Below are 23,719 nucleotides of genomic sequence, written 5' to 3'. Positions count from 1 at the left end.
GACCATCATCTTAGCAAGTTATTTATTGCAAAAACACTATTTATCATATTATTAATGATGTAGATGACATTTATAATTTTGTCAAACTCTCATTAATTAACACCATTTGTTGAAAAAGTAAAAGCCAATGGAATAACAACTAGAAAAAGCTCACAAATTATTCATGAGCAGAAAATTCACTTTCCCTAAAGATGATTCTTGAGGTGGAAGAGTGACAAGTTTAAACTCGCCATGAATCAACATATATACATTTTTAAAAAAAAAAAAAAAAAAAAAATTGTAAGTAAATTTTGAGCTTAGTCCAGAAGGAGGAAACAAGGCATACGCAGGCCTAAATCAGGAACAGAACTTCAAAAGAAAAAAAAAAAATGATAATCTGAAAATCTATTTTCTTTTTTATGTATGATCCGTGTTAATCATGCTCAACAAATACCTAATTAATCCCATTAATTTTTCTCCTTTCCAAAAAGAAAAAATTACTTGACTACTTTTCCCAGAATTCTGTGTCTGGATAAATTATAAACCCTAAAATGCTTGTAAACCTCTCTGTTTGGTTTCCTCATAAAAAGAGCTTTTTGCTGCTGTCTAACTCAAAACACATGAGAGATTCTTGGAATCTTTATAAAAGAATTTATTGTCGATACCCCATCAGACCCTTTTGACTCTCTTTCAAAGTTGTCTTCACTTTTCACGGATTTAGATTTCCGATGAACTGAAAACTCTGCTCGGCTTACGCTACTTCCACCATTCACATCAGACGTAGACTTGCTCGCCACAGTCTCCTCCTTAAAGAACAAGCAAATTACTGCACAATCATCAATCCTTGAACATGGAAATTTACTTCTCCATGTCCTCACAGCAAAACTAACTAGTGTTTTAGCCGCTGTTGATCGATCTTTTACTGAAGAAACTATCTTTATCACCTCTTGGTTCGACATTACATCCCAAATCTGCAAAAACCAAACATTCAGACTCAAATCACTGATGCATGTTCTATGATGAAAGTTAGACTAATTTCAATGTTTTGGATTCATCAGAGTAAATAGTTGGAGGACTTTTGGAATTTCTCTTACCCCATCAGTAGCTAACACCACAAATTCATCATTGGCTGTAAGCTTTCTGTGTGAAATTTCAGGACAAGAGATGAGGCCATAATCCTTCAGGCAGAAATCTCCAAAAGCTCTTGCCATGGCTAAACCAGGGCAATCGTCTTCTGGCATCCATATTCGGTATACATCTGGTTCTTCATCCAATGCGAAAATCCTGCCTTTACAGATGTTGATTCTTTCAGCTTCGCCTGATTAGTGAAGGAAAAAGGCAAAGAAGGTTACTCTCTATATTTTATATGTATATATTAGTTATGAATTAACAGTTTGCTATACATTGAGAACAAAGAATGAGACCAACTTGGAACATTAGGTTTCAAATCAACTGTTAGTTGGATGGGAATGAGTTGGTTTTTGCTGCTTCTTGTGCAAAGAACAGCACGTGAATCTCCCAAATTGGCAACAACTAAGTGATCACCCTGAAAATTTTAAGGGGAAGAAAGTTCATTAGAACAAATGTGCTCCTTTTTTTGGGTAACTAGGAAGTAGCACAGGCTGCACAGCCCAAGAAGCTCAATTCTTGAAACTTGGATGAGCTGATAAGATTACCTTCTTAATGACTGTTACTGCTGTTGTACCACTGCAAAAGCTGTCAATGGCAGAGTCAAGGCTAAGTTCATCATCTGTCTCACTGAAGGATTTGATTAAACTGGCCTTCATGGAATTGAAGAAGAAATTTTCACCGTCATTACCATCTTTATCTGTGCTGCCGTTAACAAAATTATTTTGTCCAGCAGAAGCATCTGAAATCTGAGACCTCTTGATGGCTGAATGAAGCTTTGAGGGCAAAGTGTCTCGCGCATAGCGTGCAATCTTGTGACCCAAGGGACCATGACCATCAAACACGCCGCAGAAGAACATATCTTCACCAGCCAAGTTCTGAATTATGGGGATTACAAGTTTAGTTTCAATGCATTAAACCATTAATTCAAGACCTTTGAAGGAGAGAGCTTTAAAACAAGTAAAGGAAATTGGCAGCTAAAGTGACGTACATAACAAAAGACTAAACGTTCTGAAAATGAAAATGGTCCTGCCAACAACTTGACCATAAGGATTACCAAGAAGAGCTTAGGAGGGAATTATTAATGGAGGTATATGTAATTATCTTGTTAAAGATGATCACTATAGAATTATAAGAAGCATAAATACAAGTTGGTTTTCCATGGTCATGGCCAAACCCAAGATAACAATAAGAAGAAGACGTGGATGTTTTACACTTGTCAAAAAAGAAAAAAAAAATCATACCAATTAGATTCTCTATTAATCTGGAACAACTTGGCTGATCGGAAAAGAGGAAGAATGCAACTATATGACACTAAACATATGCCAAAATTTAGAAAATTGAATGAATGCAACTATAGGGTAACAGATTCCAAGGCCAAGCAATTAATAGGAGCTCAATTTACATAATCGAAGATGATAAATATTCAAAAGAACAGATTATATAACCATAACCCCAATTAAAACCTATTATTGGTTCGTTCGCATGCGAAAGAAGGATTGATAATATTGTATAAAAAAAGAAATTGATGATCACGGGTACCTCCCAAACAGTCATGGCATCTTGATTGATCCCCTTTTTCCCTTGTTTGGTGAACATAGAAGTGAATGCTGAAGGCCCTTGAAGCCTAACAATGGCTCCGTCATCTGCAATATTCTCATCATCATCTTCGCCATCTCGCACGTACTGTTTCTCATCCCGATCCTCTGATACTACTTCGTACAGGGGTTCCTTGCTACAACAGGTTCCCATGTTTACAACAGACGTTTTTTTTTTTTTTTTTTACCCTTTTTGGATCGTAGACGTTAACCACAGATGTTAAAAATGAGAAAAAAAGACAGACCCACCGAAATCCAGCCCGTACCCAGTTAGTAATTTCCAGGAATAAAACTAAAAAGAAAATGAAGGAAAATGAGAGTTTCCGGGAGAACTCCGTTTAAGGAGATGGGAGGCGAATAAGTCCTCAAGGAAACGTCATTTAACACAATCGTTTTTTTCTTCCCTTTTAAAGGGACGAGGCAATAACACAGAAAGAAGGATTAAGATTAGGATGGAGGATTAAGGAAGTTAATTGAAGATTAACGTGAAGAATTTTGTCTTCCAAGATTTTTTCGTCTAAATTCTCGACATGCCATTCTTAAACCTTGTAAAGTCCAAATGGCACTCTTTTTCTCTAACAAAATTTTTGTTTAGGCATCTCACCAAAAAAAGGCATTTACATCCTTTTATGGATTTCATTCATACTCTAAAAATCCGTCTAACAAATTACATCCCAACCCTTAAATATCCATTTTTAGAAGAACATCTACTAGAAAAACCAAAAAAGCATTTTCACTTTTAATGGCCAAAACCAACAAATAGATCGTGCTTCCTTCGACTATAATTCAAATGATGTAAATAATACTCTCAACTCTTTGATCTTCATACAAGTATTAGATAAGTTGATTAATATAATTTATGGAATAAAATCTCTCTTGTAATATATTATTAATGAAAATCAAATATCATATGAATATATACCAATTATATGAAATAATTTTTTTATACTATGAATAAAATGTACGTAAATTAAGCATATTTATATGGAAATAATTAAACAAAAAAGGTAAAACTAATGGCCTTAAATGATGATTTTGTCACCCTTAAATCATGCCAATTAGAGGAATATATAGATCCCTATGATTGCGTAAGAAATCAAATGAGATATTATGAAACTTTTGAACTTGTGTATGAAATTGGGTCTACTTGGAGGCATTATATTTAGCATTTAATTTTGTATAATTGTTTGATTATTTACCTGTAGGCATCATTTTTAATTTTTAATTTTGCATAATAATTTAATCGTATTATATAGTAATTAAATAATGAATGACACGCACTAATTTTAATAACATTTTAAAATAATTTACCCGAAAAAAAGAACAATATTTTAAAAATAATTACCGACTATTGTATTTTATATCATTTACAGTATAATAACTAAATTACAATAAAATATTAAAAAAAAAATTAGTAAGAACATGTTCCTGTTAATTACTACACATTAATGACTATACCATGAAATTATTAAATTACCATAAAATATTAAAAAAATTATCAAAAAGAACATCATAAAATTTCCTTGTGTAAAAAATCATAGGAATTGATCCCAAAGGAAAAGACATTAATGAATTTGATTTCTCCATTAGGGGCGTTATTTCATGGACGATAATGCTATATAAAGTTTTCTCTTTTAAAATGATTATAATTGGAAATAATAAAAAAATATGTCATTAAAATAGTGTAAAGAACTATCTCGTTATGAAGAAGTTTCTCAAGAAAAAAAATATTCTCTACAACTAGATATACGATGATGTAGTATTACTTTTTTTTAATAGGCTTCTTTTTCGCTTACAACAAATGAGAAATAAGAAAAAAAGACCCAAAACAAATTCTGGGTAATGTGGGACCGTGTTGTGTTACAAGATTCAAGAATAAAAATGTATGTGTGCATCTCTTCGGGGATATTCAAGACTTTCTGAGTCAATATAGTGAGCTCAATGGGACAAAAAGTTTGCACATGAGTTATCCTCAAAGAGGATATGGATCACTTGAAGATCCCAATCCCTACTCATGAGCTCCTAAAGCTGGCTCTTGACTTGTGAGTCAGCTGGCAATGCATAAACCTATAGTGAAGAATCATCTTGACATGGATGACTTAACTTCTACAAACAACTTCCTCCCCTTAATGTCTTTAACTATTTTAAGACCTTTTACAGCAGCCCTACAGATAAAGAGGCGTCAACATTAGTGTCAATATTGCATATAAACCTAGATCATCTCCCCTAACTATCATGGATAATGCTCCTTGCATAAGCTCAAGCGAGTAGCTCCACGCAAAACCATCAATATTTAGTTTATACCAATCTAGTGGTGGGGTCTTCTTGCCGCTATAGCGTCTCTAGTATGGTTCCCCTCCTTAATATGCGGGGTAGGCCTAGTGAAGGCCACATAAAACTCTAATGCTATGTGAATGGTCATCTTGTTAGTCAATACTATAACAACTCGGGTTCATGGTGAATAAACTTGATATGATCCTTCCATAGAATCCACACCATGGTTGGAAAAATCACTTACTAACTTGCAATATCGTAGGTGATAACATCATTTTAAAAAAGATATATCTAATCCACCTATCAAAAAGAAGGAGAAAAAAGGACATCAAGATAATTATTATTAATCAACTCACTCCATACTTGTTTTGAAATAGGAAAATTTTTGATTGTATGAAGGATGGTCTCGCTACTATCATATCATCTTGTGCAACTGTCATAATTAGTGATATGACAATGTTTTTTTTCTTTATTAGTAAAGAGATAGTTTGAGGTCAAAAGCCACATATATTTTTCTCATTTTTAGGCACATGAAGTGACCAAAAAATCTTTAAGACGATCACATAATGCAGGTATCCCACAATATTGAAGAAGTGGTATGTTGATTTAATTATAAGCGTACCATCACTAAAAAGAGTAGTACTAAGCTTGTTTAAGTGATTAACATGACTTTTAGGGACATTTCTCAGGAAAAAAAAATTTAGATTTCATTTATATAATTTTTTGACTTGAGGTAGCACCTAATTGGTCAAAACATCTTTTTATATTAACTATTTGATTCTTGGTTGGTTTCATAAATGAAATTAAGTTGTTAGCAAAAAAAATTAAGAAAGCGTGAGCCTTTTCCGACCCATCTTAAGAGTTTACAATTTTACTCTACCACCTTCTTTTAGATGAGATGAATTAGTCTTTCCATCCAAAAGACAAAAATGTAGGAAGAGATGGGATCCCCTTAGCAAATGCCCACGAGGGAAAGAACCAACCCATAATTTGACCATTAACTGACACTTGCATTGACAAGGTCTTAATACATCTCATAATGTATAGAGTCCATTTAGGGGGAAACCTAGCCTTTTCAAGTGTATCCTTGATAAAGTCTCAGGTAAAATGGTCATATGCATTTTTTAAGGTCAACTTTTATCGTCAAATACCATTTTTTTTCTTTCTTTCTTTCCCATATGTAATTAATGGATTACTGGGCAATAATGATATTATCCACAATTTGGTGACAAAGGAAAAAGTTGGCCTGGTTAAAGTGGAACAGATTCCTAATCACAATTTTTAATCGATTTGCAAGCAATTTTCCTAGTTTACAAATAACATTGTACAAGCTAATGGATATGAAGTCTGTTAACACATCCGCGTGATCCTTCTTAAGAATGAGAGAGATGATTGTGTCATTAACTAACGCATTATACTTATCAACGGTACCATCAAAGATCTCTTCCATAAAACTCTTAACACTGATACCTACAATGTCTCAATTTTTCAGGAAGAAACATGCATGCATTCTATCCAGGCTAAGGACTTTAAGAGGGCTTAGGATTGGATAGCATTTTTGACTTCCTCATCTTTGATAGAATAGTCGAGACTATTAGTTTCACATGCTATAAGAAGAAGATCATCTAAGTCTCCAATTAAAAAAGGTCTAAAAGGATTCTCCTCAGTATGGAGACTACCATAGAATTCTTTGATAAGCCATTTGATCTCCCTAGGTTCCTCCACCATAAGGCCATCATGTATAATAATCTTAGTAATATGACATTGCCTTTTGTGCATCATATAGTTATTGTGATAATAGTTGATGTTCATGTCGCTCATACTGATTTAATTATTGCATGTTTTTTGAAACCAAAAAATTTCCTCCCAACTAAAAATGTTATTCAGCTGAGTTTAAATCTTTGTTTTAAGGTCTTCAAGGAAATGAGAGTTTTTAGTTTACATAGCTCTCTAAATCCCTTATATTCATTTTTGTAACTAAATTTTGGTTATAGTGATATGACCAAAGTATCCCTATTGTAGATTTTTGCATTGTTCATGAAACAAGTGATTAACTTCTCAATTTTGACTGTTGATCACCCTCCCTCCCCCCTGATAGGGAAGTTTTACTAGGATAATGATCTAAGTAACATCTAACCAAGTTAAAGACACCACCATTCTAAACATAAGTATGACCTTGTATATTAGTGAAGGCTTTATCAAGTAGAACTTTTGATAAAGCCTTTACATTATGTAAACCGGGGTTCCTTGAAACTCAGTTAATAAAGCTATAGGCCTCAACTTGTGAATAAAAATCGTGGGTTTTCATCTAGTGGTGACTCACTCCTCCTTGCTGGTTAGCTAGGGTTGCAATATCGGTTACATGTCCTTAGCCTCATTGTTCCTTGATTCTTGGCCAACTAGTCAATAATGCAACTCAGTTTGTATGGTTGTTGTTCCCTGATTCTTGCCCTCGTTATCAATGTCCCTGATAGCTCTCACTAAAATCTCGGTTAACATTCCCTAATTTTTAATATTTTAATATGTGTGACTGTCTACCTGCTTATGTGATCATTGTTTCTTCTTTTGCATTGGTTTTTTTTATTGTATTAATATCGATGGTCGAACCAGACATCCTCCTTCAATTGTTTCTCAACTATCACTTGTTATCTCCGAGTGTCTTTACCTACAACATAACTGGGAGAATATGGGTATTTAGTGGTAAAGAAATTACACTTTTCAATGTTATGACCATAACATCCACATTGAAAATAGATTAAGTGAAGGCCTTTAGACTTCATACAATAAGTATGCTTTTGTATGTGAAGCTTTGGTATGAGCGACTTCATGATTTCCAATTTCATATATTTTCATGGGGATCTTCCTCTGTAAATCAAAGAGATTATGGTCCATTTATAGTACTCTTTGAAGTGCACACCAAGCTTTATCTCCCAACACTTAGCGTTAAAATACTTTATGTTCAATTCTAGACATCTCAATCACACTACAAATTTATCGATTGTGTAATAATTTCTAATAAAATTAGGGCTCCATTACCAAACTATCAGGTAGTGATTGGATATGATCCAATGGTTGTCGGTGAATGCGTAGTCCTAGTCATTCTCCTTCGTAAGCTTGACTAGATAAAAGTCATTCTCAAGGTCTATCAACTATAGCCCTCCCCATATCTCTAGCATTTTCTTCACCCTTTGTTCTAGAAATCAATAATTTATTTTCCTTTCCATCAATTTGACAAGGAGACCCCTTCTTCATGGTTTTCAAAACGTCAATTTTTCAATCACATATAACTTGATGAGAGTGTAGAAAGAATCATCCTCTTCTTCTTCTTCATCTAATGATGGTGGTATAGCAAAGTAGGAGTCCATCGTCTAGTTCAAATTGGTGACTATCTCTTCTTCCAAGGGCGTAGATTCTGAGGATCATTTTGTCTTTCCACAAAGGTGAATTTTTTAGATTATTTACATGATTTTACGTGTCAATAGTGCTGGATTCCACTCAATCTCGTGTGTAATCTATTTGCATGATTTTACGTGGTCATGGATAGCTCTCATTTTTGCATCGACTGACATTTTTCAATCAGAAGCAGTCAACAAGCTTTATAAGAGAGAAAATTGATCTTTTTTTTTTACTTTTTTAAAATAATTTGATAAAACATTAAAATTCATCAATAATATTAATGAAATGTAATTTTTAATGAGATAAAAATAAAAATATGTTACCAAATTAATGTCCAATGATTATGTAAGATAAATTTATCATATAAACAGTATCTCCCTTATGATTTATCTCATAAAACCCTTTGAAATTAGTTTTTTTTTAAAAAAAAAAAAATTATTTAAGAACAAATGATCATAGTCAATTGACTTTAGTCATGGGCTAAAACCCATAAATCATCAACATGTGAGTTTGAAAACTTAACCCAATCTGAGTTGTGCACAACCCATAAATCATCTGTGTTAATCAAATTACACAGCTTTCCTTTTTGTCCATGAGTGATTAAAAAAGTAGATAGAAATCTCGACACCATCATTTCTGGGTCTTACTAATGAATAACTAAATAAACTAAACATTTTAAATACCTTCCATATTCATGCGACTTTACAAATCATTCTTACCTTCACACACTCCACACTTCAGCATCAGACATCACCGTAAAATTCCATGTATGCATCATAATTGACAGAAAAAAAAAAAAAAAAAAGACACATTTCCAGAAGAATTGCGTCTGAAAACATGGGCAATCATTAAATAAACCCCACTTTTCTGCAATTCAACATCACCCATCAAATACCAAAATTTCATCACCAGCGCCTCTCGGGGATCAAATCATTATATACATATATCTCCATATCAAAAGTGAGGAAGAAAGTCAAAAGGCTCACCCAGGTAACGAAACTTTTTGTTTGAAGTTGTTGATCTTAAAATAACATAAGCAATATGCAAAGAATCCTACATTTCACCCTTTTTTTTTTTTTTATGATAACTACATTTTTACTGTTGATGTAGGAAGAAGAATTTAACAAAAATAAAAGCTATGGGCTTAACGTAACTTGAATCAAAAAGGTAACGTAAAAAAAGATGGTAGAATCTGTATCAGCAGCAAAAGTTACCACCATTGATGAACAAGAACTCCGCTTTGTCTGAGAGAAGTAAACAGGTCCAGGCATTGGCCATAGGTTTTCTCATACTTGCTACTCCTCTGACCAGGGCAACATCTCTGCCACCTATTGTAATGGCATTCAAGAAATATCTCATCTATCAAACAAATTGCTCCTGTCTCAACTAACCTCGGTATCAAATCAAATTCAGTTCCTTCTACATCCATCTTCATAACCACAAAATCCCTCTCTGTTACAGTATTCTTCAGCCACTCTGCAAAATCAAACCCCTGAATCTGATCCACCTCTCCGTCAAAACCACCATCGGAGTAGGATTTTGCTGGCTGAATTCTCCCCATTCCTCTCCCTTTATCCTTCACTTCTTTTCCTGGGTCATGATTAATCTCAAATGACAACGTCTCATTCCTCACCCATGCCGCATAGGGCAATAGCTCAACCCTTTTCTTAGTTTTATACTCGTCGTGGAAAATCCTATCAGCTTCTATGGCATATATATCAAAAGTTTTGTTCTGTTTTGGGTACTGTTTCCTGAACCAACTCCCAATACTGGACCCATAACTCCGAGCACCAACATCAACATACACATATCTACGTTTAAAGCTTATATCAGCAGTTGATGGTAAGTACTTTATGTTCTGTATATTCTTCTTCAGAGTAATCCACGGTTTCAATGGCTCCTCTGCAATCAAAGGCTCTGCGTTCCGGACTAAATCCAGCTTATACCCCGGAACCGAACACTTATTTTCAGAGTCGCCACCGGGTTCTCTTTCCCGATGACCATCAAATTCACTGTCTTTTCTCATGATAATTTCTCTAATGGAAGACATTGAAGAATCTAAACCATCTATATCACGCGTTTTCACTAACTGACAAGAATTAAACAAATCAAGGAATGAATTGAAACTGTACGTATCTTTTGCCGCCACGTGAACCACCGCAAACCCTTCGGGTTTCAGCGTCCTTGAAATCTCCGCCGCGAAATCCAACGGCCGTGGAGACTTGTCGAGGCGGCCTCCTCCGGAGAAGATAAAGTCAAAAGTACTGTCATCGAACGGTATCGCATGCGCTTCACCTTTAATCACCAACGGGCGCGAAGCTTTCTTCCAAATCCCGATTGAGTCCTTCACGCCTATTTCCCTCAAGGCGAAGACATCTTGTCCAGTTACCGTCTCGACGCATAGCGACTTTGAGTCCGTAGAGAGGTAGCCCTCGGCGATTAGATCTTGGAAGACGGAAGAATAGAATTGGGTTGCCCTGATCCAGTCCTTGCTGGTGTAAAGATCGGGCGCAGGACCCCTAGAACTGGATCTGACAACTTCGTTACCGGCAATCGCGGAAGCACCAGGTCCGGCCCCGGCGATTACAAAATTAAGATTTTCAGGGAGAGAGAAGAAGCAGAAATCGCCGAGATTGCATGCCTCCCCGGAGACGGTGACAATGTAAGCGAATCGAACGACTATGACAAAAACCCCAAACATAAGAGCCCGTACCATAATGTTCCTCAAGAAGTTTGGCTTCCCTCCCGAGGGCTCCATGGTTGTGTTTATACACACCTTGAAAAATAACAAGAAAAAGAAATCAATAGCCCACTATCAATCTGTGTGTTTGTTTGATTGGTAAAAGAAGAGTGAAAACAAATAACGTATGGAAGACTAGCGGAAACAGAAACGAGCAGAAGTGTGGTTAGCTCCGACGAGGTTTCCGGGAAGTGAAGGAGTGTTACAGATAGGTAAATAGAGGAAGAAAGAAGGGGCAAAATAGGAAGAGCGCATGGCGAAAGAATATGGGTTTTGTAGGCGAGAGTTTCTCCAGTTAAGGGTTGGGGAAGCGAGAGAGAGAAGCCATAGATTTTACAGGAGAAGCAGGGGAAGAAGTATAGAACGGGGAGTCTCGGGTTTTGCCCCAAAAAGAGAAGATTAGATAAACACGGGATAGGGAAGGAGACAGGAGGTAAAGACTAACGCGGCGTGGTCACCGGTTTAGCAGGTCATCCGGCCCCACCCCACACGGTAACACGGCCAGAGCTCTTGCACAGTTGCGACAGGTCACAAGAATCTGTTAGGAAATAAATTTTATTTTGCAAATATATATCTTTCAAGAAAAAAAAGAAAGTCAAAGTTGGGGTGATACACGTATTATAGTGATTACTTAATAGAATATATAAACAACTACGGAATTAGTATTATATTACTAAAAAAAAAATCATTTTTATAGAAACAAATTTATATTCTTTAATTGGTATATTTATACTTATTTTGATCATATTGAAGAGTCAAAATTTTATAAGATTTTTAGATAATTACTTCAATTTTAATTGGATTTTAATTATAAAGCATATCTAACTAAAACTAAATTCTAATTTTATATTTAAAATTTTTAAATAAATAATTATTGTATATTAATAAAATTATAAAATATATCATCGAGTAGTCAATTATAAATTATATTATTCTTTTATATTTTATAAAACTTTAAGAGATAACCATTATGTATATTTTTATATTTTAAACTTTAAGTAGATTTATATAGCGTTTGGATTTAAAAAATAAATTATCTGTATAAATTATCCTCACTCTATTGATTAACTGTTTAATCGGTCTAAACATCAATAATTACAATTATTTTTGGTAAATTATATAATATATATAATATCATATGTTAAAATATTTTTATAACTTTAACAGCAAAATTGTAACAAAGAATTTTACAGCATAATTATAACTTGGCAAATAATTTAGATACTAAATCAATGACTGATCCTAGTTGTTACATCAATATGAAATTTGTTATTATTATATATCAAACAGGCAAATAACATTGTGGCAACTTCCATTATTTACATATTTCGAATTATATAAATATATACAAATAGTTTGGGTTGCTTATTTATTCGCATTATTGCTTATGTCATAATCAAATAATTACAAATTTATCAACTACATTTTTCATTATATTTTATTTGCATATGTCATAATCAAATAATTATATATGGTCCTTAATTTATTCACAAGCAGCTTAGAAAATATAGTGTTCTGAAAAAGTTTTAATCTTATCTTATTTCATGGATCGGTTGAAAAAAATAATAATTATATATTATAGGTTAGGTACCATTATTTTAGTTATGTGGTGTTGTTAAGATAGATAAGTTATCGGTTATTTAAATTAATTTAATTTTTTTTCGATGCTTACGTAAAGTTATTTATGATTTATATATTTAATATAAAATTAAATAAATTTTATTTATATTTTTAATTTTATAGTAATGTATTTCATATTTCTACATGTCAAGTATGAAATTATTAAAAAAAATTAAATTTAATAAAAAAAGTATAAAATAAATCAACAAAAATAAAAAATAACTTTTTATAAATCTAAATTTCAAGTGAATTTTAAGGTTTAATTTATATGATATTTTTGTGAAGATATGGTTATGAAATTTGCTAGTCATAATTTTAATAAAAATAATGTTATTTAGGCTACAACCTTTTGATATGAATATCTTAATGCACACCACAATGACATATTTGATAGAATATTTGAAAAACTTGATATATTATTTATTCAAAGCTTACTTACAAAATTAAGAAATATATTTTATTTTTTATGATATAAATAGTATTTTAATGTTACTATTATAGCATATTAGCAAATAATAAATATTCATAATATTTAGATTATATTATAAATATTTTATATATTATTTTAAATGATATAAAACATATTTAAAATATTATTTTATATAACTTAATTAATATCATCGATGTTACTTCTCATATAATATTACGACATGGACAATAATTTTTCTCATCTGTTACTCGGGTTTTGGTGCTTCAATTAGTATTCGATCAAACTTGAGGCTAATGAATTTGTGGATTGCACTTGTGGTAATGTATGTTCCATACATGCCAATGGCTAAAAAGATTAGCACTTTGGTTGGTTTCCAAAAGGGATTTCAATGTGGTAAGACAATTGAGGTATATAGTTTTTATTGAATGTAATTTTTACTTTTCTTTGCATCTTAATTTTAGTAAACTATTATTAGTAAATATTTGTTTGGGGATGGAGAATTTTTATTTTTATTTCAAAAATTTTAAGCCAAACGGAATAACCTCTTAAAAAAGGAAAAATGTAAGGTGACGTGGCATAGCGGAATTACCTGAAAAGCCGGTGAGACCTGGCACTTGACAGTCACACTTTTTTGTTTCTGCGGGCACGATGGCCGTTACTTTTAACTCTCTCTCTCCATTGATATGAGATGAGATTCAGAATTTAGCCTGGCAATGGCATTTCGGTAATTTTGTGGTGTTTGTTTCGGTTTGGCGGTTTACTTTTAAATTCTTTAATGAAAAATTTTCACTCAGGAAAATATTATTGCTTAATCTGCCACGTGGAATCGTGGGGACAGTGAGGGCATAGAATGACTGACACGGCAGCGTGAAATAAAAAATTAAAAAGTTGAAAATTAGAGGAGAAAAAAAACTAATAAATAAGTGAATAAAGTGGGGTCCACACGAACTAACTAAATTGGGCGCATTCAACGGCCTTATTGACCGTTGCTTTTTACGCACAGCCCCAACAACACTCAAATATGTGACTGCGCTTTTCGGGTCTGATCCCCTGTGCCGTTTCCACATACTGTTCAATATACACGTTTTCATCATCACCGTTTGATGAGTAATTGTATTCGTGTAAATATTAAACTATTCTTACTAAGAATATTTATATTATTTAAATATTATAAATTAAAAAATTATTGAAAATATTATTTTATAAGTATATTATAAATTAATAATAATTTATTTATAATATTTAATACAATAAAATTAATAATTTAATTTACTAATATATTAATAAAATTAAATAATTAAATTAGATTAAATCTCAATAAATATATTATATTTATATCACAATAGTTAAATTACCTTAAAATCTGATTGCGTCCAAATCAAATTATATAGTAGAGAAATTGGTGGTGCAATTATTTAATATAAAATAAATATTAAAGCATGTCTATATATATATATGTATATATGGGGTAATCAAGAAGCTGATGGGAGAAACAAAAGGAGCCAAATGTTGATCAAGTAGGGCCACCCGCGGATATACAGATATATATATGTATATGTATATATATATAGTTATGTATGGTAATCTCTGAAGAAGTCCCATGGCATGATCATCTACAGGAGAAGAAATAAAATAATATTTTGCATTTAGTCTGTGGTCGTGGTTTAAGTTAAGCTTTAATGGAACTCCACATAACATACGCATATAATAAATCATCATATAAATATAATATAATAATAAGAAAGTTGGTGACAGATTATATTAGCTGTAGGGTGTCCCCACCGGATGGCTCTTTGCCACATCTACCTCTACCCTTATCCATATGCTCTCACATTTTTATGTCTTTATTAGTTTATTATAAATTATTTTTGACAAAATAAAATAGTTTATATTAGGATATTTACTTGGGTAATTTTGTATTTAATCAAGCTTGATAATAAAAAATAAATTAATATTAAGACAAACCAAGATATTATGAAAATGTATCCTAATCATGATTATGGAAATAAATCTTTATTTAGCTAATTTCCTCCTAGAATGGAACTTGTAACAATTTAATTAAAATACAATTAATCTTAAACCATTATATTATGAAGGGTATCCTCCTAATCATTATTATAGAAAATAAAACTTTATTTAGCTAATTTCTTAATGGAATTGAACTTGCAATAATTTGCATGTCCAACCACAAATTTCTTGAAAAATGAATAAAATGTATAGATTATAACTTACATGAATAAGTTATTAGGGATACAAACAAATAGCTCACCAACTAAATTTTTAATTCTCATAATGTAACATTTTGTACTCAAGTATTAATATTTTTTAAAAACTTATGCTAAAATTATTTATAATATATAACTTAAATTTTTATATAAAATTTAAAAATTACATGTATTTTCGATGTGAAACTATGATAACATAATATTCATCACTCAATTTTTTAATATTTTTATCAAAGTCATATATCATATTGTAAAGACCCCGGAAATGTTAAAATGAAATGAGTATTTAAACACATAAAATGCGGAAGCGAGATCAAAATTTCAGTTAACATCCCTTACACGAAAACCAAAAACGTACTTAAAATATAAAAGATTAAACTAACTAGAAGAGAAACTCGAAAATAAAACTATGAGTATGACTACAGAGTCCCTAGGCATCCCCTTCGTCGTCCTCCTGCAGAACGGGCTCGGGAACCATGTCTTCCTGATCTGAAATGGTTAAATAAGGAGTGAGCTACACTAGCCCAATAAGAACATCACGATATCTCACCGTTACGGAGGTAAAGGTGGGTAGAAAAACACAAAAGACCAATGGAGCATGATTTATAACAAATCATTTTATTTATGATAAAACATTTACCATCCACTTACCTCGGTGGAATTCATAAAACAATATAAGAAAACAATAACATTATCACAATCATGGAATAATATAAGCTGTAAAACATAGCACTTATCACGCCTTTTGTAATTCAATCATTATACAACATATCCTTTTCTCATTTACCAGCCTACTAGTATCCATGAGGGTCCATAGGGGTCCCGCTACCCGTTAACCTTTAACATTCATAATCAGTTTCCAGGGCCGTCCCCATACCCCGTCCGGTATGGGCGCCAAAACCATAAACCTCAATACCCCGTCCGGTATGAGGGTGAAACGGACCGTCCCCATACCCCGTCCGGTATGGGCGCCAAAACCATAAACCTCAATACCCCGTCCGGTATGAGGGTGAAACGGGCCGTCCCCATACCCCGTCCGGTATGGGCGCCAAAACCATAAGATCTCCATACCCCGTCCGGCATGTGAGACCACAATCCCGGTAGGGTTCCCTACGGACCCGGTCCGTCCACCATCTCCCAGGATATCTAGTCAGGCTGACCCCATCATACAATTATCAGTCTACACAATCTTTCATTTTCCTTTTCCTCAATAAGCATCATCAATTCACATTTAAACAAGCAAATTGTAATTCATGCCAAACAGACAACAGACAGTATCAGTTCTTTAGTCTTTCAACCCATAATTAATAAAACAGTAATATATGCACTCGAAACTATAAAATGAACACATCAAACCTCATAATGCATTTAAAGCTGTAAAACAGGCCAAATAACAGTAAATCATCAATCACACTAGACTCGGGCTCCATTAGCAACCTTAAGCAATTTCACACATGCGTTAATTCAAGAAATACCGTTTTATCATTTTGAACTTTAATACCGTGATAGGAAATAGGGTGAGGGGTCCTTACTTATTTTCGGGATCTGAATACGATTCACAGTGCGCCTACAGGCCGTCCCTAATTTTCCCTGAATTTTTCCCGGGGAACTGAAACACATTAACGGTACCTGTACGTGTTCCAAAAAATCTCAAATTAGGCTCAGGGCCCCTTTTTGGCCAATACCGCAACTCCGGCACGGTGGCTCCGCCGTGCTCCGGCGACGGCGCAGCCGCTTGCGGCGGCGATTCGCCTCGGGTTGGCTGTTTTCGGCCGTTTCCGTCCGAATTCGGCCACACTCGCATCGGTCCCTGCGAGAAAACAACCCTAGGGCCCTCGGGGGGCCAAAAAATCACGGAGAAGCGGAGCTTACCGGCGGCGGTGCTCTCGGGTGCGGCGGCTCTCCAGCGAGGTTCGTGGTTTGGTGATTCGGCTCCAGTCAACCTGTAGAGAAAAGAATGGTGATCACGGTGATATAAAAATTGCATCAAACGGAGGCCGGGAAGGGCCTCGTCGGAGGCAAAAACCGAGAGGGGGCGCGGCGGCGCCGCTGGTCTTTGGCCGCGTATTCCGGCCGTTTGGCCGGGATTTTGGCTTTGATTTGGCCACAGGAGGAATCAGCGTGGAAAAACGAGTCGGGGGTATGAAATTTACCTCGATCGGCGGTCGAAAATTTCCCCGGTGCGGCGGCGGGTGGCGGCGGTCGGCCTCTGGTTCGTCTTCTCCGGTGAGCGGCAGGCGGCTAGGGTTTGTGGTCTGGTGTGGGGGTTCTATTTATAACCCCTTGCCTTTTGATCTCAGCCGTTCATTTTGTTTTAATCTGGGTCGTCCGATCGCGCGATTGATCTGGGCCGTCCGATCGCGCCCACGCGGATCGCCAACGTGGCCCGTTCCGGAGCGACGTGGTCTTGCCACGTGGCAGGCCCCGGTTGGCCGGGACTGCTGACCGGGCCTGCTGACGTGGCTGCCGACGTGGCTTTTTTTTTTTTTTCCCTTCTCGGTCCGGGCGCTACAACTCTCCCCCCCATAAAGAAATTTGGTCCCCAAATTTGCCTCATTACTCTTGATCAAACAGATGGGGATATTGGGCCCTAAATTCTGATTCCAGTTCCCAAGTCGCCTCCCTGGGCGTGTGGTTCTGCCACATGACTTTTACAAATGATATTTCCCGATTGCGGAGTATTCTGCTTTCTCGGTCCGTGATACTGACCGGTACTTCTTCATAAGACAAGTCCTCTCGGAGTGGAAGCGGTTCGTGAGCCAAGACATGAGAAGGGTCCGGATTGTACTTACGTAGCATAGATACGTGAAACACATTATGAACCCGGGAGAGCTCAGGAGGCAGTGCAAGTCTGTAGGCAGTGGTACCAATCTTGTCTAAGATTTCAAAGGGTCCAATATATCTGGGGTTTAATTTTCCCCTCCTACCGAACCTGCTAATTCCCTTGAAGGGGGTGACTTTAAGGAACACCCGGTCGCCTTTCTCAAAGGCCAGGTCCCTTCTCCGGGTATCGGCATAACTCTTCTACCTACTCTGAGCTGTCTGGATGTTTTTCTTGATCTTAACTATCTTGGACGTGGTTTCTTCTACCAAATCCGGGCCAAACAATCTTCTATCGCCCACTTCCTCCCAACAGATCGGCGACCTGCACGGACGCCCGTATAGCGCCTCGTATGGGGCCATGCCGATGCTTGCTTGGTAGCTGTTGTTGTAAGCAAACTCTATCAGGGGTAGGTGGTCGTCCCAATGGCCCCCGGAGTCAAGGACACAAGCTCGGAGCATATCCTCCAGCGTACGAATTGTCCTCTCTGATTGTCCATCGGTTTGGGGGTGGAAGGCAGTACTAAGAGACAGCTTTGTTCCCATAGCTTGCTGGAAACTATTCCAAAACCGAGAAATAAATCTGGGATCCCTGTCGGATACCACTGTTATTGGAACTCCATGTAGTCTGACTACCTCCCGGATATACATTCTTGCCAACTTGTCCAAGGGATCAGTCATTTTGATGGCCAGGAAGTGGGAAGACTTAATGAGTCGATCAACAATTACCCATATAGCATCATGTCCCGATCGTGCCTTGGGTAGTCCCGATACGAAGTCCATGATGATATGTTCCCACTTCCACTCTGGAATCGGTAAAGGCTGAAGTAACCCGCCCGGGCGTTGATGTTCTGCTTTGACCTGCTGACATACCAAGCATTTAGATATAAAGTCGGCTATATCTCTCTTCATCCCATTCCACCAGAACCGAGGTCGCATAGTTTGGTATATTTTCGTACTTCCTGGATGCATGGCGAACCTTGAACTATGGGACTCTGTCATGATGTCTCTTCTTAACTCACTGTCGTCTGGGACACACACTCTGTCCCTGAAACGAATCAATCCGTCGGCGGAGATCTGAAATTCTGAGTTCACTCCCTGTTCTGCATCCTTCTTGCGGGTTACTAAGGCGGGGTCAATTGACTGGGCTTCTTTTATTCTTTGGATTAACTCGGGTTGGACTGCTAGATGGCTCAAACATGTGGCCCTCTTCAGATCTCGCAGTCGAACCTGCTGCGTGGCCCCAATGGACCTGCATTCTGAAACCATCAGATGGGCCAGGGTGCCTGCACTTTTCCTGCTGAGGGCATCGGCTACTACGTTGCCCTTACCTGGATGGTATAGGATGTCACAATCATAGTCCTTGAGGAGTTCCATCCACCTTCTCTGACGCATGTTGAGATCCTTCTGAGTGAAGATGTGCTTCAAACTCTTATGATCGGTGTAGATCTGAAAGGTCTCTCCATACAAATAATGGCGTCAGATTTTCAGGGCGTGTATGATTGCGGCAAGCTCCAAGTCATGGGTAGGATAGTTCTTCTCATGATTCTTTAGCTGTCTAGACCCATATGCTATAACCTTTCCATGCTGCATCAGGACACAACCCAGACCCAGATAGGAGGCATCGCTATAAACTGTATACCCTCCTGATCCACTCGGTAGAGCCAGCACAGGTGCAGTCGTCATTCGCTTCTTCAATTCTAAAAAACTCCTTTCGCAGTTCTCATTCCAATCAAACCTTGCATTCTTCTTTGTGAGTTGGGTTAGAGGAGCCGCTAGACTGGAGAACCCTTCGACAAACCGGCGGTAATAACCTGCCATCCCTAGGAAACTGCGAATTTCCTTAACTGTTGTCAGCCTTTCCCAACCAAGTACCGTTTCAACCTTTTCGGGGTTCACTGACACCCCTTCCTTCGATATAACATGTCCTAGGAAGGCGGTTTACTCGAGCCAAAATCCACACTTGCTCAACTTTGCATACAACTTCTTTTCCCTGAGTACCTGTAGGACTTGGGCAAGATGACGAGCATGTTCTTCTCTACTTTTTGAGTAGACTAAGATATCATCGATGAACACGATGACAAATTGATCCAAGAACTCTCTGAAGATTCTGTTCATTAGATCCATAAAGATGGCCGGGGCGTTGGTTAGCCCAAACGGCATAACCAGGAACTCGTAGTGTCCGTACCTGGTTCGGAATGCCGTCTTGGGGATATCCTCTCCTCTTACCTTTACCTGATGGTAACCTGATCGTAGATCTATTTTAGAAAAGATCTGTGCACCCTGCAACTGATCGAAAAGGTCATCAATCCGAGGAAGATGATATTTGTTCTTGATTGTTACCTTGTTTATCCTTCTGTAATCAATGCACAGTCTCAACGTTCCATCTCCCTTCCTTGCAAAAGTAACCCCGGCACCCCATGGGGAAACACTGTGCCTAATGAAGCCACTGTCTTGTAGCTCAGTGATCTGTTTCCTTAGTTCTTCCATCTCAATGCGACTCATTCAGTAAGGAGCTACTGAGATGGGCTGGGTACCTGGCTGTAAGTCTATGGTGAACTCGACCTCCCTGTCCCTTGGTAGACCGGGCAGTTCATCCGGAAATACGTCTGGAAAGTCTCGGACTACTGGAATCTCTTGGATACAAACTTCTTTCTTGGGTTTACCTAGTTAGAGAAAATACAAGATTAAGACACTGAAAATCAAGAAAAACTTGCCATTTGGGAAATCAGTACTGAATAATTTTATTAACTTGTAAAAGGCTCCTCGTTGGGAGGATTAAATACAATCTTTTTGTTAAAGCAGTCTATGGTGGCGTGATACGTCGCTAGCCAATCCATTCCTAGGATTACATCAAAATCCCCCGTGTCTAAACCTATCAGGTCTACCCTCAATTCCCTATCTGCTATCTCCACGGCACATGCCCTGTAGACAACCTCTCCTAGCAATGTCTCCCCCCCAGCGGTAGATACAAGCAATAATGAATCAAGTCTATCAGGTGATACACAAATTTTGGAAGCAAGAACATGTGAAACAAAAGAATGTGATGCACCAGTATCAAACAAAACATGAGCAATATGGCCAGAGATAGTATACATACCATGTACCACGTCCGGGTCTGCGTCGGCATCCTTCTGGGTAAGTTTGTAAACTCTGCCCTGGATTGGAGGCCTTCTCTGATTCTGGTTCCTGGGGCATTCCCTTGCATAGTGCTGGGCACTGCCGCATATGCGACAGGTGTCGTTGAGGCGGTAGCAGGGTCGGTCCCCGTGATCCCTGCCGCAGTACTGGCAGATCTTCCCACGTGCTGCCCCCGTAGCCTGAGGAAGGGCCTGGACGGCAGGTCTGGGCCTCTTACTGGGTTGGACAGGCATGATAGGTGCTGGCCTGCGGAGCGGGGCTGAGAGTCGGGAACTTCCCGCTAGCTGAGGGCGGGTGTCAAAGCTTCTTTCTATGATCTGCACCTTAGCCAAGACTGCCGAATACGTCTCGAGCTCCATCACGAGTAAGTGCCGTCTGATCTCCGGGCGGAGACCCCACTGTAATTTCCTGGCCTTTCGGCCCTCATCCATCAATGTCTCCGGGGCGTATTGGCCCAGCTCCAGGAACTTACGAGCACAGTCCGACACTGTCATATTTCCCTGGACCAATTGAGCAAACTCCATTTCCTTTAGATGTTGGATGTGTTTAGGGAGATACTTCGCATGGAAGGCCGCCAGGAACTGCTCCCAAGTAACTGGTGTAGGCAGGGTGGCCCGCTTGAGCTCCCACCAGCGTATTGCTTCCCCTACCAGCATGTAGGAGGCAATGGCAGCCCTCTGCTCAGGAACTACTCCCAAGGTCTCGAAGGCTCTCTCAGTCTCTGCCAGCCAATATTGGGCCTCTTCAAAAGAGGATCCCCCTGCAAAAGTAGAAGGGTTCAGTCTTCTGTACCTCTCTATGAAGCCGGGATCGATCAAGGAAGGAGCGGGGTCCCAAGGTAGAGGGACTGGGACCGGCTGAGGGTGAACTGGGGGACCCTGTGGTGGAACCTGCTGATGTGGTGGGGGTACTGGAAAGTGCTGTGGCGGCGCCTGCTGGTACTGTGGCTGTGGTACCGGGTCGTACCGCGGCTGTGGTGCCGGTTGGTACTGTGGAGGAACAGGCTCCTGCCGGGGTGGTACGGGATCAGCCTGCTGTAGTGGGGGCTCAACCTGCGCTAGCGGAGGAGGTCCGGGTAACTCTCTTCTCTCCTCTTGCCTTCGCTGGGCAGCTACGAGAGCCTCCACCATCTCATACAGTCTGTCAAGATCCTCCCGAAGCGAATTATCATGAGCCGCTCGGTTTAGTGGGGGCCTTCCTCTCCTCATTTCCGTGTACCTGCATTCACAAGGAATGATTGACTAACGATATATCGGTGAGTATTTATCTAAGGCACTATTGTGTAAGGGATGGGTCCGAGGAAACGCGACTCTGATACCAACTGTAAAGACCCCGGAAATGTTAAAATGAAATGAGTATTTAAACACATAAAATGCGGAAGCGAGATCAAAATTTCAGTTAACATCCCTTACACGAAAACCAAAAACGTACTTAAAATATAAAAGATTAAACTAACTAGAAGAGAAACTCGAAAATAAAACTATGAGTATGACTACAGAGTCCCTAGGCATCCCCTTCGTCGTCCTCCTGCGGAACGGGCTCAGGAACCATGTCTTCCTGATCTGAAATGGTTAAATAAGGAGTGAGCTACACTAGCCCAATAAGAACATCACGATATCTCACCGTAACGGAGGTAAAGGTGGGTAGAAAAACACAAAAGACCAATGGAGCATGATTTACAACAAATCATTTTATTTATGATAAAACCTTTACCATCCACTTACCTCGGTGGAATTCATGAAACAATATAAGAAAACAATAACATTATCACAATCATGGAATAATATAAGCTGTAAAACATAGCACTTATCACGCCTTTTGTAATTCAATCATTATACAACATATCCTTTTCTCATTTACCAGCCTACTAGTATCCATGGGGGTCCATAGGGGTCCCGCTACCCGTTAACCTTTAACATTCATAATCAGTTTCCAGGGCCGTCCCCATACCCCGTCCGGTATGGGCGCCAAAACCATAAACCTCAATACCCCGTCCGGTATGAGGGTGAAACGGGCCGTCCCCATACCCCGTCCGGTATGGGCGCCAAAACCATAAACCTCAATACCCCGTCCGGTATGAGGGTGAAACGGGCCGTCCCCATACCCCGTTCGGTATGGGCGCCAAAACCATAAACCTCAATACCCCGTCCGGTATGAGGGTGAAACAGGCCGTCCCCATACCCCGTCCGGTATGGGCGCCAAAACCATAAACCTCAATACCCCGTCCGGTATGAGGGTGAAACGGGCCGTCCCCATACCCCGTCCGGTATGGGCGCCAAAACCATAAGATCTCCATACCCCGTCCGGCATGTGAGACCACAATCCCGGTAGGGTTCCCTACGGACCCGGTCCGTCCACCATCTCCCAG

At 38.0% G+C, this 23,719-nt stretch overlaps 2 protein-coding genes across 2 annotated transcripts; both read right to left on the bottom strand.

Moving 5' to 3' along the window:
- Window positions 1-372: 372 nt before the first annotated feature.
- Window positions 373-3,489, bottom strand: LOC110822825 (Protein phosphatase 2C family protein). The gene is made up of 5 exons (XM_022053045.2): window positions 2,650-3,489; window positions 1,656-1,985; window positions 1,408-1,525; window positions 1,074-1,297; window positions 373-950 (listed from the first exon to the last, which is right to left on the bottom strand). The coding sequence occupies exons 1-5, from the start codon at window positions 2,857-2,859 to the stop codon at window positions 591-593; spliced, it is 1,242 nt and encodes a 413-aa protein (XP_021908737.1). The 5' UTR covers window positions 2,860-3,489; the 3' UTR covers window positions 373-590.
- Window positions 3,490-9,293: 5,804 nt separating this feature from the next.
- LOC110822776 (methyltransferase) lies at window positions 9,294-11,518 on the bottom strand. Its single transcript, XM_022052990.2, has one exon. The coding sequence runs from the start codon at window positions 11,131-11,133 to the stop codon at window positions 9,586-9,588; it is 1,548 nt and encodes a 515-aa protein (XP_021908682.2). The 5' UTR covers window positions 11,134-11,518; the 3' UTR covers window positions 9,294-9,585.
- Window positions 11,519-23,719: the final 12,201 nt, after the last annotated feature.

This window comes from Carica papaya, chromosome 8, assembly GCF_054855325.1.
Source record: "Carica papaya isolate Zhongbai chromosome 8, ASM5485532v1, whole genome shotgun sequence".
NCBI lineage: Eukaryota > Viridiplantae > Streptophyta > Magnoliopsida > Brassicales > Caricaceae > Carica > Carica papaya.
Note: the sequence above shows the minus strand (reverse complement) of the source record. Positions and strands in the feature narration are given on the sequence as shown.

Excerpts from the sequence above, each read along its gene's own strand:
- LOC110822825 (XM_022053045.2), bottom strand. The coding sequence starts at position 2,859 with ATGGGAACCTGTTGTAGCAAGGAACCCCTGTACGAAGTAGTATCAGAG. Across the intron at positions 1,986-2,649 it reads ATGCCATGACTGTTTGGGAG|AACTTGGCTGGTGAAGATAT; the intron begins GTACCCGTGATC and ends CCCATAATTCAG. Across the intron at positions 1,526-1,655 it reads CAGTAACAGTCATTAAGAAG|GGTGATCACTTAGTTGTTGC; the intron begins GTAATCTTATCA and ends TAAAATTTTCAG.
- LOC110822776 (XM_022052990.2), bottom strand. The coding sequence starts at position 11,133 with ATGGAGCCCTCGGGAGGGAAGCCAAACTTCTTGAGGAACATTATGGTA.